This window comes from Neophocaena asiaeorientalis, unplaced genomic scaffold (genome assembly GCF_003031525.2).
Source record: "Neophocaena asiaeorientalis asiaeorientalis breed wild unplaced genomic scaffold, Neophocaena_asiaeorientalis_V1.1 scaffold369, whole genome shotgun sequence".
In the NCBI taxonomy this organism is placed as follows: Eukaryota; Metazoa; Chordata; class Mammalia; order Artiodactyla; family Phocoenidae; genus Neophocaena; species Neophocaena asiaeorientalis.
The window spans coordinates 531,623-550,184 of NW_020175321.1; the positions used below are offsets into that span (position 1 = coordinate 531,623).

At 44.4% G+C, this 18,562-nt stretch overlaps 1 protein-coding gene across 1 annotated transcript in view; it reads left to right on the forward strand.

Moving 5' to 3' along the window:
• Positions 1–3,705: 3,705 nt before the first annotated feature.
• The window catches only part of RAB4A (RAB4A, member RAS oncogene family), a 29,059-nt gene continuing 14,202 nt past the window's right edge, over positions 3,706–18,562 (forward strand). Inside the window, exons 1-6 of the mRNA XM_024765605.1 lie at positions 3,706–4,004; positions 6,500–6,580; positions 8,688–8,802; positions 14,398–14,460; positions 15,629–15,745; positions 17,877–17,972. Coding sequence (XP_024621373.1) covers positions 14,448–14,460; positions 15,629–15,745; positions 17,877–17,972 — 226 coding nt within the window. The 5' untranslated portion in view covers positions 3,706–4,004; positions 6,500–6,580; positions 8,688–8,802; positions 14,398–14,447. The remainder of the gene's footprint in view (positions 4,005–6,499; positions 6,581–8,687; positions 8,803–14,397; positions 14,461–15,628; positions 15,746–17,876; positions 17,973–18,562) is intronic.

An 18,562-nucleotide genomic window follows, 5' to 3' on the forward strand; every position in this document is an offset into this window, starting at 1 on the left:
GATTTACGTTCCATCGTCCCTTGGAAAGAATATGTGTCCCACTCTTGTTGGGCAGAGTGTTCTGTAAATGTTGACTCCATCCTCTTGGTTGACTAAGCTGAGTTCTTCTGTGTCTTTGCTGATTTTCTGTCTAGTTGTTCTGTCAGTGTTGAGAGAGGGGTGTTGAAGTCTCAGCCATAATCGTGGGTTTGTTTCTCCTTTCAGTTCTATCAAGCTTTAGTTTGATGTATTTTGTAGCTCTGTTTTTTGGTGCACACATTGAGGCTTCCTATGTCTTATTGGTGGAATACCCTTTTTTCATTATATAGCGACACTTTCTTTCTCTGGTCATTTCCTTTGCCCTGAAGACTGTTGTAGCTGATAATGATAATGATTTACTTTGATTAATATTTGTGTGATATACCTTTTTCCATCCTTTCACTTTCACCCTGCCTGAACATCATAATTGAAGGGAGTTTCTTGTAGGCAGCTTATAGTTGGGTCATGTTTTTTCAACTAGTCTGCCAATCTTTGTCTTTTACTTGATATATTTATATAGTTTACATTTAATATAATTGATCTGTTAGAATTTATTTTTGCCATTTTATATTTTTGCTTTCTGTTCTGTTTTTCATTTTCTCTTTTCTTTTTCTAGTCTTTCTGTGGTTTATGTGAACGTTTTTTAGAATTCCATTTGATTTACCTATAATGTTTTTGAGTATATCTCTTTGCATTGCTTTTTTAGTGGTTGCTCTAGGTATCACATTATATATACATATCACAGTCTACTGGTGTCATCATTTTACGTTCGAGTGAAACATAAAAACCTTGCCTTCTCTTATAGGCATACCTTGTTTTATTGTGCTTCACAGAGACTGTGTTTTTTACAAATTGAAGTTTGTGGCAACTCTACATTGAGAAAGTCTGTTGGCATCATTTTTCCAACAGCATTTGCTCACTTTGTGTCTCTGGGTCACGTTTTGGTAATACTCAAAATATTTTAGACTTTTTATTATTATTATATTTGTCATGGTGATCAGTGATCTTTGATGTTCCTGTGGCAAAAAGATTATGACTTGCTGAAGGTTCAGATGATGGTTAGCATTTTTTACCAATAAAGTATTTTTTTAATTAAAGTATGTACATTGTGTTTTTAGACAGAATGCTACTGCACACTTAATAGACTACAAGATAGTGTAAACATAACTTTATATGCACTGGGAAAGCAAAACATTTGTGTCACTCACTTTATTGTGATTTTTGCTTTATTGCAGTGGTCTGGAACTGAACCCGCAGTATCTCTGGGGTAGACCTGTGCATCCGTTCACCCTCCCCCACTTGTAATATAGTCATCTTAAATATTTCCTCCTCTTATATTTAGTCACATCAAACAGTGTTACCATTTTTGCTTAAACACCCAAACATACTTTAGAATACTCAAGAAGAGAAGAAGAAAAGCCTATTGTAATTACCCATATTTTTATTTACCATGTCTTCCTTCCTTCAGTGATGTTCCATGATTCCTTTTATCACTTCCTTTCAGGTTTGTTTGTTTGTTTTTTGCCATGCTGCGCAGCTTGCGGGATCTTAGTTCCCCGACTAGGGGTTGAACCCGGGCACCAGCTGTGAAAGGCCGGAATCCTAACCACTGGACCACCAGGGAACTCCTTTCCTTTTGGTTTAGAGAGCTTCCTTTTTAGCCATCTTTTAGGGTAGATCTGTTGGTGACAAATTCTGTTAGTTCTTTTTTTCCTCTAAGAATGTCTGGATCGCTCCTTCATTCTGGGATATTTTTAGGATATAAGGATATAAGATTCTGGATTGAGAGTTCTTTTCTTTCAGCCCTTGAAAAATATTGGTGCTGCTTCTGGCCTCAGTGGTTTCTGATGAGAAATCTGTTGTCATTTGGATTGTTTTTTTCCTGTAGGTAAGGTATCATTTCTCTCTGGCTGCTTTCAAGATTTTTTTCTATCATTTTGAAGCCCAGTTCACTGGTTGTTTCCTGTGTCCCATTTTGTTTTGAGCCCATCCACTGAGGTACATATATCAGTTATTGTATTTTTCAATTCCAGAACGTCCATTTTGTTCTTCTTTATATCTTCTTTTTCTTTATTAAGCCTTTCTTTTTGCTGAAGATTTCTCCTTTTCATTTGTTTCAGTCATGTTGTTATTGCTTGTTGAAGCATTCATGATGGCTGCTTTACAATCTTTGTCAGATTTTTCAGACGTCTCTATCATCTTGGCACTGGAATCTGTTGATAATATTTTTTCTTTCTGTTTGAGATCTTCCTGGTTCTTGATATAATGAAGGATTTCCGTTTGAATTCTGGGCATTGTTTCATTGTGTTATGAGACCTTAGATTTTTATTTAAATCTCTTGTTTAACTCGTCTCTGCTTTTGGGCGCTGCTCCGTGACTGCTGGGTGAGATGGAAGCCCAGGCTGCCCGCCGAGCTCCCATGGACACCCAGGGCCAGGGCTAGGGCTGTTCCTTGTACTGCTGGGCCGGGATGAGAGTCCCGGTGTCCGGCCTCCCATACCCCATGACCACATGTCCGCACGGGCACTGTGGCTCCGTACCTGGCCTTGGGACACCACCCTGCTGGGGGCGTCAGGGAACCTCACTGCAGCCTCGGAAGGGTGGTGGTCCGGCTCCCCACTCAGCCTTTGCTGGCATTGGTGGCGTGAGGCCACAGTTTTTCCTGTAGCGTTTGTCTGGAGTAGAGCAGTTTTGTGTAAAACGTTTCTCTCTTGCTGGGTTGCCCTTTCCTGGTTCGATGACTTGAGAGAGCAGGCTCTTGTTGGGGCTTCTTAAAATCTGCCTCCATTGGCATTTCCAGGCTGCCAGCTTGTTCAGCTCCAAGTCTGGGAAATACGAGGGAAAAGGAAAAACCCAAGGGACTCATCACTGTGTCATTCCTCAGGCCCCAAGATCCCTGGGCAGTTTGCCACCTTCTCTACACTTTTCCAAGTCTTCTTATGTTTCTTTTCTATGTGGTGTCTAGGGTTCTAAGTTGTCCTGAGCAGGCGGAATGGGGAAAAGCACTTCTACTCCATCTTCTTGGAAGCAGAGGTCCACCTTGGTGTTAAGCATCATTTTTTGCACATCGAATTCTACATTAGACAGTTCCTTGTTTTTGTGCTCCTGCCCCAACACTGTGAAGATGGTGACCTTTGGGGTTAAGGAACCTCGTTTCTTAATAGGGAGTTTTTCCTTTCTTGCTGATTGCTTTTACAGTTTAATATTGACTCTACCTCATTCTCTGGTTTTTGTTTTTTTTTTCCATTCCAGAATATGTACTAGACCTATATGTTGGACCTTTCCCTTCAATTCTGCATTTTTCTTAAACTCTCATATTTTCTCTCTCTTCATTTCTTTGTTCTGCCTCCTAGTAATTTTCTCCAGTCTGGATTGCAGTTCACTAATTTTCTCCTTAGTTTTGTTGATCCTACTCTTTAACTCACCCACTGACTATTTATTTTTAATGACTGCAGTTTTTATTTCTAGACAGACACATTCTAGAAATCTACCTTTTCTTTTATACCATTTTTTATGGATTCATCTTTTCGTATGGATTCAGTTCCTTTTTTATGGTATTAGTCATCCTGAGTATACTTTGTCAGGTTCTTTTTTTTATCAGATTCTTGAAATTGTAATGTCTTTGGGTTGCTGACTCACTCATGATGGATTGTTTGAATGTTTTGTAATTTTAGATCGTGAGGATTGCTCGTCTTCAGAGGAGCTGTAAGCATGGGTCTCCTATGTATCCCGTTTGAGGATGTGTCCTTCCAGAGTGACCTGCATTTGCATCTTCCAGGCATCCTGTTGATACCACTTTCTAAGGCCATTTTTATTGTTTTAACTTTCTTGACTCGGAGGTTCCTTGTCGACATGTTTTTTAAGTTTGAATTTCACACTCACCTGTGGAGCCAGCCCATGATAAATCTTCAGAACGTAATGTTTTTCTGCTGATCCTGCTGAGAGGTCGGGCAGAGTCAGAGAAGGTTCCTTGTCCTCCTGAGCTGGTGAGAGGATTTTTCCAGCCTGTCCTTCACTTGTTCAGATTCAGCTCTCTACTCCTTCCTTCACATGGGCACAAGCACTTGAATCCTGTCCCACAGATGTTAAAACTCAATACTGACAACCCTCCATCTGGGGCCCCTACTGCTTTTTCCAGTTCCAAGCATCTAGAGATTTCCTTTTCTTTCCTAAAAGGTCAGCTGTGTGTCTTTTTTAAATATGATATATTTTTTCCAGCATTTCTAGTTGTTTAACCCAAGAGGGTTTTCAAAAATAGGGTTTTCTATTTAAGTATGAAAACTTACCTCTTGGAGCTACAAGATTCAGAGTGTGAAGAGTTTTTTGGAGGAATTAAATATTTTTACATATGGAAATTACACATCTTACTTGTCTTTTGTCCAGCAAGGTGCAAGTCAGTTGATATGTTACCCTTTTACCTGTTGAGGTTGTGGTATAATCTGGAAAGCGATTACCATAATAGAGTCCATTTAAGCAAAACTTCCAAAGCAGAAAATAATAATGGAACAAGCATTAAGCCAAAGACTGTGCTTAGATCTATGAGTTTTTGTTTCAGGATTAGATGGATTTGTGAAACTCCTTTTACTACGTGCATATAAAACATGAGAAACATTCGCATTTGTATATATAAATTATTTTTGCTCTCAAGACTTACTTTTGCCTATATTATTGGCAGCATCTTTACCTGGTTCTCATCTTCCAGTGTTTACAACCTATGTAATGTATTAGGCTTTATTTCTTAAATAGAAGAGGATATTGAACAAGATTGAGAAATTTCAGTATTTTCATTTTAACCTGGCAATCTTAATTTCTTGGGCTGTAAAAGCTGTTCAGTGACAATGATGAGACTTGTGTATTTTATTTTGTATGTGTGGTAAAATATACATAGCATGAGATTTGTCATTTTAAAATGAACAGTTCAGTGGCTTTAAGTACCTTCACATTGTTGTACAACTATCGCCGCCATCCATCTCCAGAACTTTTTCATCTTCTCAAACCGATACGCATATCCATTGAACCCTGACTCCCCATTTCCCCTCTCCCAGCCTCCTCGCAGCCAGCCTTCTACGTTCTGTCTCTGTGAGTTCAACCACCCTGGGTACCTCATATAAATGGACTCTTCTGGTATTTCTCCTTTAGTGACTGGCTTAGTTCACTTAGCACAATCAAAGGTCATCCATGTTGTAGCCTGTATCAGAATTTCCTTCCTTTTTAAGGCTGAATAATATTCCAATGCATGTATGTACCACATTTTGTTTATCGTTGGGTGGCTTCCATCTTCTGGCGACTGTGACTAGTGCTGTTATGAACACTGGTGTGGCATGCTTTCAAAACAGGCAGTGAGATGCATAAAACTGTAGGTATTTTTAAATGCTAACAATTGTGAATAGCACTGTCCTGCAAGTTTAATTGCCTGTAACTATTTGAAAAGCACGAGAGGTTGAGTAGGCTTGACCTTTGGGTGATAAGTACTGTAGTTCTTAGGAACAGGGCTGGACCAAGCACCAGCAAACAAATTGACCGTTTGTGCTCCGCTGGGTGGGTGGTGGGGGGGAAGGAACCAGGGCTGGGAGCGCGTGGTCGGGTCTGAAACAGGAGTGTGGAGGTGACACCTTCAGAGGTGCCCCCGACAGAACCAGGAATGTGGAGCAGGCCCTTCAGGGCCACGGGCTGAGCCTGGCAGCCGGGGCTCAGCAGATGTGGGTCGGGGTCTAAGTGTGAGGGTGGAGAGGGGCTTGGTGCCTGCAGCGCTAGGCTGAACAGAACTAGAGCTCTTCGCCAACAGAAAAAGCAAAAGGAATCACCAAGCCAGGGTCAGGCTACCGATGCCCCATCATTCCGATTCACAGATTCCATTCTAGAAGCCTCTATTTCCAGTTTATGGAAAGTAGGATCCCAAATTAAATCTATTCCCCTGTGTAAAGAAGAAGTGAAGAGCTCTCTCTATATTGCATGGGACGAATATCACACGCGGAGTGCTGACCCAAACCCCTGGGCTTAGGCCGGCCTTCCCAAAGGTCACAGACACAGGAATGAAGGCAAGGCCACAGAAGTCTGCAAGTGCAGGGAGAACTTATACCTGTTTGTGAAAGAAGAAAGGAGTGGACTTCTCGAAGCCTATAAGTCTACCAGGTTTTTTCTTTTGTACAGAAGAATTGCAATTTCTAGGCGATTTTTGCTTGTCACTGTGTGTGTATTTATTTGAATAGCAAAGAGATTTCAGTCATTACAAGAGGAGTTTTCAAACTTCCAGTATCAAAAGAAATTGTCCCCAGAGCGGTTTGAAAAGGCACTCGGTTAGCACATAAGCCATGTATCGAAAAGTTGGAAAGGTAAGTCAGTGTGTTTATTGCCATTTTCACAAAATATTCAGTTACCTCTCTTTTATATTAACTGAGATTTCATTAAATTTTATGATTGTAGTCTAAGTTCGCGGCACCTGCTCTAAAGTTCTGTTTCACGGTCTCTTTCTGTTTTTCAGATTTTTTGTTTAAATTCTTGGTTATTGGGAACGCGGGGACCGGCAAGTCTTGCTTGCTTCATCAGTTTATTGAAAACAAATGTAAGTGACGTCACATGGTCAGCGTTTCTTGCGTGTCTTCTCCCGAGAGCGCACTCTTGTGCAGATTTGTTTAGGACAGAACTTCCGAATACGTTTCCAGGGAAAATGTCATAGTTTAAAAGTATTTTTAAATGACATAAAAAGTTTATGTTATTAAACGTTTAGTAATCTGATTTTTCATTTAGCATTTCAGTTGCGTAGTGGGTCATTGTTCGTTATGTAGTGCATTGTCCTGTACATTTTCCAGACACTAAAATACAGTATGATGCTGTGGAATTCTGTTTCGTGGCAGGAGTGGCCTGAGAACCCTAGTTGTACATTTTGGATAAGATAGCATTTGCTCCCCAGCGGCCTTGTATTGTCCTTAAGGCAGCTATCGTCATCAGTCCTGTTTTACAGGTAAATAAACAGAGGTTTACAGGACTTGGTGTGTGCACTTGGGATGGTCACCTAGGAACGGTGCATGTTAGACTCAAACCCAGGCCTTTCGACCACAGAAAATATCTTGTACCGTTGACTTGCCCTGTGTTGGTGAGAGAGGTTGAATTTTGTATTCTAAGCTACTGTAAAAGACGGTAGGTTTAAAAGGCCCTTAAAATAAGCCGTGCTTATATAGTAATGGAAAGAATTGTGGAGAATGACCTGTCTGTCTAGAGGCAGTCAGGTGAAGGCCCGAGCACAGAAAATTAATCTCACTTAATGAAGCACCTCTTAAGTAAGAATGTGTGAGATGCATTAGGTGGCGGGCGGTGGAGACAGAGGCAGCAAAGGGTGTCCTGGGAAAGAGCTCTGAAGAATAAGATTCTAGAAGTGTTTTCTGCTGCTTCCATTTCCATCGACCAGGAGCTTGTTGGAACCTTCATGTAGTGGCACGGACCCAGCGTGGCTCAGCCCCTCTTGAATTTGACGGGCGTTCACCCGCTGGGCGGCCTGGGGTTCTGTACGAGTTACCCAGACTTTGCATTGCTCCATCCCAGAAGAGGGGACGCTGGGCCAGGTGCCCGGCCTCGGCGGACACTCTCCCTTCACATCCTCCCCTCACCCCTCACGCCCACAGTAATGACATAAGGAGGCTTCACCGTATTGCTCTCGTAGCTGTGTCTTAATCAGGATGCCCTTGGCCTTTCGTTACTGCCTTCGAAGGCTTCTCCCGCCAGGCTGGCCCAGTAGCTGGACACCAGCGGATGTCCACGCCGGTCTGCACTGTCTGGGCCTGAGACAAGCTGCTGGAATCAGACCCTTTCCCCCCCCAGGCCCCCAGGGAGCAATGAACAAACACAGCTGTCAGATGGCGCCCTGGTTTCTGGTACAATTAAATTTTATCCTATAGTTATAAAATATAAACCAGTCCATGGACTGTGTAGCCAGGATATTTGTTTTTTCTTTTCCTTTCACATCACAGAAATTTTCTTTTATAAGACAGCTTATTCCAGTTGGGTTTAGCAAACTACTTATTTTGCCAACCTCCCTGCCCATTCAGACAGTATTGATTTCTCCAGCAAATTCATTCCAAATGATTGCCACACACAATACTCGAGTCCATGAAACTCAGCAGCTGTAACGTGCATAGAGGTCTTGGTTTGGGGTGTGTTTGTTCTGAGTTTTTTGCTCTATCTTTTCTTCTTTTTCCCTTAATCTTGGGTGAGCATCAAGTTTCTTTCTTGGGCCACGGTGCCTTTCCTTCCCTTTACTTCTATTTCTTTAGAATGTTCGTCCGAATAGTTGAAACGATCATTGGCCAAGGTGCAGTCTGTCACCGGGCAGTAAGCCCTCCAAGATGGTACCCAGTATTTTGTGCAGTTGCCATTCACGAGAACCTCAGCGGCGGTCAGGTAGATGTGGTCTTACATGGCGTGGCCACCAAGCCTCAGCTACATGGCTTGTTTAGGTGTTTTGAGAAGAAGCTTTATTGTCTCTCTGAGAACAGGAACTGTGTGTATTCTGTTTAAAACAGTGAGTGCTTATTAGCATCTGACTGTTGGAGAAATGAATGGCGACAGTAAATTACATTTTCCATTGACAGCACTCTTGATTTCACTGTTACTTGTGTAAATCTATAAGCCTGTTTCCCTAATGTCCTAAAATAAAATTTCTTTTTCTTTTTCAGTCAAAGATGACTCAAATCACACAATAGGAGTGGAATTTGGCTCAAAGATAATAAATGTTGGTGGTAAATATGTAAAGTTACAGATATGGGACACAGCAGGCCAAGAGCGATTCAGGTAGCTTTTTCTCTAACTTAATAAAAATAGTTGAAAAGTGGGTTTGAAATAATCAATTATATTCTCATAATGTATGTGGTCCCCTCCTCCCTCCCCGCACCCTCACAGATTTTAGAAAGTTCACCTCTGGAAGCTTTAAGACAAGCTAAAAGTCAGTTTTTCTCCACACAGCATTGATTTACGAAAGAATACGTTAGAATCTCTTCCGAGTGCATGCGTCCTAATTTGGAGGCGAATTTATTCTTTGGGACCTAGTGGTACATTAGGAGGTCGTGGCATTGCATATTCCACACATTACTTTTGGATTAAAATCAAGGCAAAGTAATAGCACAAACAATTTTTCTCTGTATTTCACTTTAAAAGGAGAATTTTTTAAAACCTCTTTGGGGGTTGGTTTTGCTTTACATTAAAACATTCCACAGAATATTCTCTCCTCAGCACTTGTATTATGCTGAAGTCATGATTGACGTTTGGAATGATGACCACAGTCCACAGCAGATAGGTTCCATGTTTGATATTCTGTAACTACTAAAGCAGGAAAGTAGATTAATATTTTAGTTGTGTTTTTTTGAATAGATACAGAAAGTCAAACAGAACAGATATTCACAGTTACAAAATGCAGTTAAATAAAACTCAATCCCAGTGCAAGCATTTCACTTAAAGTCAGGTATAATATTTTAAATGCTCAATAATTATTTGCTTCAAAAGTATCGTAACTAGAGCTTCCCTGGTGGCGCAGTGGTTGAGAGGGCCGCCTGCCGATGCAGGAGACCTGGGTTCGTGCCCCGGTCCGGGAGGTCTCACATGCCGTGGAGCAGCTGGGCCCGTGAGCCGTGGCCGCTGAGCCTGCGCGTCCGGAGCCTGTGCTCCGCAACGGGAGAGGCCACAACAGTGAGAGGCCCGCGTACCGCAAAAAAAAAAAAAAAAAAGTATCATAACTAGACTTCAGACAGTATTACTATAAAGCTATTGTAATCAGAACAGCGTGGTAGGACTTCCCTGGTGGCGCAGTGGTTAAGAATCTGCCTGCCAATGCAGAGGACTATGGGTTCGAGCCCTGGTCTGGGAAGGTCCCACATGCCGCGGAGCATCTGGGCCCATGAGCCACAACTGCTGAGCCTGCACATCTGGAGCCTGTGCTCTGCAACAAGAGAGGCCACGATAGTGAGAGGCCTGCGCACCGCGATGAAGAGTGCCCCCTGCTCGTCACAACTAGAGAAAGCCCTTGCACAGAAACGAAGACCCAACACAGCCAAAAAAATAAACAAATAAATAAATAAAAATAAAATTTTAAAAAAAGAATCTGCCTGCCAATGCGGAGGACATGGGTTCGAGCCCTAGTCTGGGAAGATCCCACAAGCCATGGAGCCAGTAAGCCCGTGTGCCACCAACTACCGAGCCTGCGCTCTAGAGCCTGCAAGCCACAACTACTGAGCCCACGTGCCACAACTACTGAAGCCTGCACACCTAGAGCCTGTGTTCTGCCACAAGAGAAACCACCGAAATGAGAAGCCCACACACCACACCGAAGAGTAGCCCCCGCTCGCTGCAACTAGAGAAGGCCCACGCTCAGCAATGAAGACCCAACGCAGCCATAAATAAATAAATATATAAATTTATTTTTTTAAAAAGAGAAAGTACCTTGGACAGACTTAGAAGGACTTTCTTATTTAAAAAAAAAAAAAAACAGTGTGGTACTGGCAGAAAAATGGTCATATGGGTGAGTGGAACAGAATAGAGAGCCCAGAAATAAACCCACACACCGATGATCAATTAATCTTCCACAGAGGAGGCAAGAATATACAATGGAGAAAAGACAGTCTCTTCGATAAGTGGTGCTGGGAAAACTGGACACCTACATGTAAAAGAATGAAATTAGAACACTCCCTAACACCATATGCAAAAATAAACTCAAAATGGATTGAAGACCTAAATGTAAGACCAGGTACTGTAAAACTCCTGCAGGAAAAGCAGAGGCAGGACGCTCATTGGCATGAATCGCAGCAGTATCTATTTTGATCCGTCTCCTTAAATAATGAAAATAAAAGCAAAAATACACAAATGGGACCTAGTTAAACTTAAAAGCTTTTGCACAGCAAAGGAAACCATAAACAAGGCAAAAAGACCACCCTCAGAATGGGAGAAGATATTTGCAAACGAACCAGCTGACAAAGGATTAATCTCCAAAATATACAAACAGCATGCAGCTCAATATCAAAAAAACCCAAACAACCCAATCAAATAATGGGCAGGAGACCTAAATAGACATTTCTCCAAAGAAGACATACAGATGGCCAACAGGCACATGAAAAGATTCTCAGTGTCACTAATTATTAGAGAAATGCAAATCAGAACTACAGTGAGGTATCACCTCACACTGGTCAGAATGGCCAACATCAAAAAGTCTACAAACAATAAATGCCGTAGAGGGTGTGGAGAAAAAGCGAACCCCTCCTGTGCTGTTGGTGAGAATGTAAGTTGATGCAGCCACTATAGAGAACAGCATGGAGGTTCCTCTAAAAACTAAAAGTAGAGGCCCAGCCGAGGGCAGGGATGAGTGAGGCAAGGACTGGAAAGACAGAAATTAAGTGACAGTCTGCTGACCCTCACCTTCTTCCCCCACCTCTTCCTTAGCTGCTGGCAGCCAAGTGTGTATGTCTCAGGCAGGAGAAACGATTCTTATCTGCAGAAAAATAGCCCCAAAGAAAAGGCTTAAAGATACTAACATTTTGTTTCCCCAATGAAATAGCCCAATTTCGGTCCAGCCATCTCACAGTGAATAGCCCACACATAAAGAGCGTCTTTTAGAGTTTGGCATCCTTGTTCTTGAATATAAATGATCAACCAAGGATCAGCAGACACTTGACGGAAGTTTTTAGGATAAGAGAAAGAGCCCAAAATAAAGAAAATAGAAACTTTCAGGGAATAGACAGAAACTAAAACTACAGTATCCTCACCAATAAGAGTAGATATTGTGTTCAGGGAATGAGAACAAACTTATAATTTAAAAAGAGCAAAATTAAAATAATATATTAAATAAAGTAGTGCCCTTCCAGAAAGTGAAACGGTAAACTTGAGATGAGAAAGGGAAGAGACAACATAAGGGCTTCCCTGGTGGCTCAGTGGTTGAGAGTCCACCTGCCGATGCAGGGGACACGGGTTCATGCCCCGGTCCGGGAAGATCCCACATGCCGCGGAGCAGCTGGGCCCCTGAGCCATGGCTGCTGAGCCTGTGCGTCCGGAGCCTGTGCTCCGCAACGGGAGAGGCCACAACAGTGAGAGGCCCACGTACTGCAAAAAAAAAAAAAAAAAAAAAAAAAAGAGACAACATAAGAAATCATACAGAGTCAGTCCAGGAAGCTCAAGGCCTTACCAGTTAAGCCTTCCCGAAGACAGAAGAGCAGAAGAAACAGTAAAAGAAACAATTGAAGAACATTTTCCACTAGAGGAATGAGACTCTGTAAGATTCCACCTTACACGAAACACAGATGAGGGGGGAAAAATCCAGACCAGGTCTGCCACGTAAAATTTCACAACACCAGGGATGAAGTGAAGATGCCAAAAGATTCCAAGAGGGAAGAGCAAATCACATATCAAGAATCGAAAATGAGAATTGCACCGGACTCTTCAGCAGCAACGCTTGGAAGCTAGAAGATAACTAAAGCCTTGCCTTCAAAACTCAACGTGAAAAATTTTTTTTCCAACCTAAAATTCTGAACTCAGCCAAACTCTCCATTAAGTGTGAGAATAAAATCAGAAATACCTTCAGTTATACAAGAATGGAGGGAAACAAAGGTGGTCTTTCATATGTTCTCCCTTAGAAACTTCGGGAGGATATGCTTCACCAACACAAGGGAGGAACCAAGAGAGGAAGATGGAGCCACCGGGACCCCAGCCTGGGGAACAGGGAGGTGGCGGGAGCTGTCTGAGCCTCATTTCTTAGGGGTCCTTAGGGAGGTTCCAGTCCGTAGGCACGATCGATTCGATCACTGACCATTGGGGGTTGAACTTGAGCCCCAGTCCCTGAGCACCAGGGCCTTGCAGGCCTCGAGGAAGACCTGGAAGAGGGGCTGAGGGCCACAGGTGACTGAGGGGACGCACGTGGCAGGGCTCCAGGCAGAGCTGGTGGTTCGGATCAGGACGGTGCTGGTGAAGGTGTAGAGACGTGCACGGTGTAGGAGCTGACCAGTTGGTGAGACGGGTCCTGACGGATGTGTCCACTGTGGGACACATCACTTTGTGATGGGCACAGAGTGGGTGGAGAGATTCCTGGCTGTGTAAGCAGAGTGGGTGGCGGGGCCGCCTCCTGGAGGGGCCTGTAGGCCGGGAGCCAGAGTTCTGCCTGAGATGTTGACTGTGACGCGTGCATTGTGGTCACAGAGTTGCCGGGCTGGCGGATGGCTCTTACGGAAGTAGGCTGAGCTGAGGATTAAACCGGAGTTGAGAGCGTTGGGAGAAAAGAGAGCGGTATGGACATATATCCACTACCAAACGCAAAACAGATAGCTAGGTGGGACGCAGCCTCATAGCACAGGGAGATCAGCTCCGCGCTTTGTGACCACCTAGAGGGGTGGGATAGGGAGGGTGGGAGGGAGGCTCAAGAGGGAGGGGATATGGGGATACGTGTATGCATATGGCTGATTCACTTTGTTGTACAGCAGAAACTAACACACCGTTGTAAAGCAATTATACTCCAATAAAGATGTTAAAAAAAGGGAGAGCCCAGGACCCAGCCTGGGGGAAGGAGCTCCAGGACCAGCGGGGCAGATTCAGAGGAATGGTCCAGAGTAGCTGGTGTGAGAGGAGACCGGGAGGGAGTGGGGCTGCGGCCTGGGGGCGGGGGGAGGGTCCAGGCAGCGGGGGAGGGCAGGTGCCACGGGGTCGGTGGAGCTGCTGTGTCCACGGGGCAGGAGGAGGCGGTGCTGGCGAAGCAGCTCCTGAGACGTGTGGGTGCGCGAGGGGCCCACGATGGGACGGCAGCGCCGCCTGCCTGGCTCTCGTCCAAGATGGGAGGTGCCGGAGCCCACTGTATTCTGCGAGTGGGGAAGTCTTCACACGCAGGGAGAGCGTCGAGATACAGGGTAGAAGGTGTGTTACTGCAGGAGAAATCCTGGAGCTTGTGGGAACAGGCGAGATGCGCTCGGGTGGGGGCTTGCTGAAGACAGGTGAGGCCACGCGGCCGGGCGTCAGGGGCACAGCCATGCACGGCCCCTCGTCCGCAGGAAGGCACGGACCCCGGGCAAGCAGAGGGGCTGCCAAGGGCTTCGTGCCCTGGGACTCTGTGATGCCCCCTTTCTGCCCCTCCTCCGACGTTCTCAAAGGCACCCTCAGTTGTGCGGGTCAGCCTCACGCCCTCCAGGGAGGATGACACTCATCCCAGCCTCACGTCCCCACCTCCCTGTCACTCCTGTGACACGATTTCAGGCAGGACAGCCCTTCATGCCCATGTTCAGATAACTGAATCATTTCTCTTTAAAGCCACCTCCGTCCCTATGTTGTGGTTTCCAAGGCAAAAATGGGTGTTTCATGTGGGAAGATGGTGCTCAGGGGTACGGGCTCTGCGTGGTGGAAAGTGAAAGCCTGTAACTCTTCCAGGTCTGTGACGAGAAGCTACTACAGGGGTGCGGCAGGGGCGCTGCTCGTCTATGACATCACCAGGTAATGACACCGCTCGCCGGCCTGTGCTCCCCGAGGTCCGAGTCTCCCCGCGGGTGTGCTGGGCACGTCGGTGGCAGGGCTGTGGGGCGGGAAGCCCCTCAGCCCTTTTCCTGGGGGTCTTGGGCGTTTTCGAAGCAGCCCCTTCCACCACTTTACCATGTAAAGCAGCATGTTCCCAAGCTTCAGATAGATAAGCACCCCCAGTGTCATTATGTTTCTTTTAACATGATGTTTTGATACTTTCCTTAAGGTTTGCAAAGTGAAGCTTTGCGTGTGGTAAATCATTAGAAGTAACGGACCTCCATCAAGCACAGGCTCTAGGCTGGGACGGCCTGGGTTCAAAGCCCACTTGCTGTCACCAGCGGTGTGAGTCCTCCGGCGAGGTGCTCCGCTGTCTGGACTTTAGTTTCCTTGTCTGTTCCATGGAGTAATGAGCACGTAATACTCGTGAGGTTGCTGGGCGGTTGATTTGGTTCACATAGAGCTCTTGGCCCATCGTAAGGATCTGAATGCACTGTCCTGCGTGTAGCTATCACAATTAAATGTAAAGTTCAGTTCCTCCTCGGTCAGTCCTTAGAATATACGAGAGTTTTATCCTTAGATAGATGAGGGCTGAAAACAGTCCTGAAGGTGGATGCACCTGATCCAGTCCTGGCTCTGCCACTGGCTGCTTGTGTGACTTTGGGCAACTTAGTCTCTCTGGGCCTCAGGTTTCTTGTGGAAACAGGAGATAATAAGAGTCTGTGTCACAGAGTCCTTACAGAGAATCAGCGTGTTAAATTCGTGTGAAGCGAAGTACCAGCGCGTCACACGGATCCGTTGAGTGGCAGCAGTTAGCCTTAGGTCCTGCTCGCATGTTGCATGAACCGAGAGCCCAGTAAATACTGACCCTGCTTGGGCAGACGACAGACAGCAAGCTTCTGGCTTGTTGCCTCATGTTCATGGAAACAAGATGAAATGCACCCTGTGGGTGTGGTGTACGCCAGGGGCTTCCAGATCGTCTGAGTCACCTGAAAGGCTGTGGGCATTGCCCTGCGTGTGTAGAAGCGCTGGGAGTGGCGTGAGTGACTGGAAAGAGTTGCTAGCTTTATAAAATACATGTGCTGTTTTCACAATCTTATATTACGCAGCCGAGAAACCTACAATGCGCTTACTAATTGGTTAACAGATGCCCGAATGCTCGCCAGCCAGAGCATCGTCATCATCCTCTGTGGGAACAAGAAGGACCTGGACCCCGATCGGGAAGTCACGTTCCTAGAAGCCTCCCGATTCGCTCAGGAAAATGGCAAGTGGCTTGCACCTGTCACACCTGCTGGAGGTTTAAGATGCAGCTGTAGTTAGGAAGTGTGGGACCTCCTATTGTTTTTACTGTACAGTAGACTCACTTAACATAGTCTCACCCTATTGCATTCTGCCCACGAAGGTTACTATGATGAGGGACTTCCCTGGTGGTCCAGCGGTTCAGACTCTGTGCTTCCACTGTAGGCAGCGCAGGTTCCATCCCCGGTCAGGGAACTAAGATCCCGCATGCCGCGTGGTGTGGCAAAAAAAAAAAAAAAAAAGAGGTTACTATGATGATAAAAGCTAATCTCTTAGCATTCTGTGGTGACTTTTCAGTCTAGGATCTTTGATATCACAGGTCTTGGTTTAAAGTGAAATTTATAACAATCTTTAAAGGCCCTAATCAGATGATGTCATCTTTTATAAAATGTAATTTGAAGCTAAGTTAGTGAAATATTAGATGTAAATAGAAAGGGAAGCAGTAGAAGACATACTGGACTAATTGGCTGTATTTTACTTACATTAAATTTAAGTCATTTGGCTAAAGATGCCTTTTAAACTTCTCTGAATTTCCATATAGAATACATAAGGATGACACGTAAAATTAATGGTTGCTTATAGACAGCTGAATGAGAAGAATTCACTACTGGGCATATACCCTGAGAAAACCATAATTCAAAAAGAGTCATGTACCAAAATGTTCATTGCAGCTCTATTTACAATAGCCAGGAGATGGAAACAACCTAAGTGTCCATCATCAGATGAATGGATAAAGAAGATGTGGCACATATATACAATGGAATATTACTCAGCCATAAAAAGAAACGAAATTGAGCTATTTGTAATGAGGTGGATGGACCTAGAGTCTGTCATACAGAGTGAAGTAAGTCAGAAAGAGAAAGACAAATACCGTATGCTAACATATATATATGGAATTTAAGGAAAAAAATGTCAGGAAGAACCTAGGGGTAAGACGGGAATAAAGATGCAGACCTACTAGAGAATGGACTTGCGGATATGGAGAGGGGGAAGGGTAAGCTGGGACAAAGTGAGAGAGTGGCATGGACATATATACACTACCAAACGTAAAATAGATCGCTAGTGGGAAGCAGCCGCATAGCACAGGGAGATCAGCTCAGTGCTTTGTGACCTAGAGGGGTGGGATAGGGAGGGTGGGAGGGAGGGAGACGCAAGAGGGAGGGGATATGGGAACATATGTATATGTATAACTGATTCACTTTGTTATAAAGCAGAAACTAACACACCATTGTAAAGCAATTATACTCCAATAAAGATGTAAAAAAAAAACAAAAAAAAAACACTTATCTCACAAAAAAAGATACTTAGAAAAACATAGCTTAGGTTTAAAAAAAAAGAATTCAGACATTTTAAAATAACTTTAATTTTTGGAAGCAATCAACAACTAAAATATCCTACTATCACCTTTCAGTTGGACTCCAGGACCACCCACTTACACTCTCACAAACGAGCAGGGTTTCTGCTAGGAAAATAAACAGAAGCCTTCATGAGTTTGTAAAGAAGCTGTTTAGAAACATGCACGCTTAGAATGTTAAAGGTCGAAAGGAATTTATCTGTCATTTAAATGAAACTCATTTTTACAAGGAAGGAGAGAAGGATCTGGAGAGGTTGTGGTTTGCTCCCAAAAGCAAGAGAGCAGCCTTCTGCTGCGTGAGTCACCAGCTGGTGCATAAGAAGAGGGCTCATTCGTGTAAGGTCCCCTCACTGTCGGGGCGGCACACCAGATGTCAGCACTTGTAGGTTGTATCTGTGGTGACGTGGAGACTATTGGAAAGGCAATTGCTACTTTGTCTTATATCAACAGCCGGGTGCCTTCAGCCAGCCTGCTTCCTTACCAGCGTCCTGCTTGCTTAGTTTCTTCAACACATTTAAGTGCTAGCACAAAATACTAGTTACTTTTCGGAAAAAGTTAGATTTCTTCTAATATTTAAAAAAATATTTTGACATTGATTTCATATTTGCAGAAATACCTGGTTTTAAGTACTAAATTTATTTTGTCTATTATTCTGAGCGTGTACTAAGCTGGCAGTTATGAATCGAATAATTGTGATTGTCTTCTTAATATGGCTTCGTGTTTCGTTTGATGTCAATTTCAGAGCTGATGTTTCTGGAAACGAGTGCACTAACCGGGGAGAACGTGGAAGAGGCCTTTGTACAGTGTGCGAGAAAAATACTTAACAAAATTGAATCAGGTAAAAGGCTTTCCATTAATAAACTTTACTTTAGCGTCGTTTCCTCTCTAGCTCAGTAGTGTCACTTTTCAGTACTTCCAGGAGTGCTCTGGTCAGAGTGGCCTCTCCCCCTGCCGACCTGCAGTCACCACTCACGGGCTTCAAGGTCTTGTCCGCGGCTGAGGTGGGAGCCCACGCCTCCTTCACGGCGGCCTCCTTGGCCCCAGTGACGGAAGGGGCAGAGTCAGGGTGTCAGGGCGTGTTTGCTTTTAGAACCACAGCCTTTGTTGGAGCCATCACTTCAGGAAGAACGGACCTTTGTCCGTGCTCTGTCGGCACCTCGGACTGTGCTGGGCCAGCAGTCGTGTGTGGTGGATTGGCGTGATCTATGGGCACCTCTCGGGGTGCCGCTGGTTTAGATCAGGCATTGGGGAGAATTTACTCCCGAAGCTCACTGAGTGTGCCTCAGTAGTAACCTGTCTCATCATTGTTCTGTTTGTTGCTTCAGTAAAAATAAATTTACAATACCCCTAATTTAGGCAGCTGACAAAATAATATGTAGTTGTCATTTATTAGAGTTACTTTTTATTTAAGTATCACCGCAATTATAT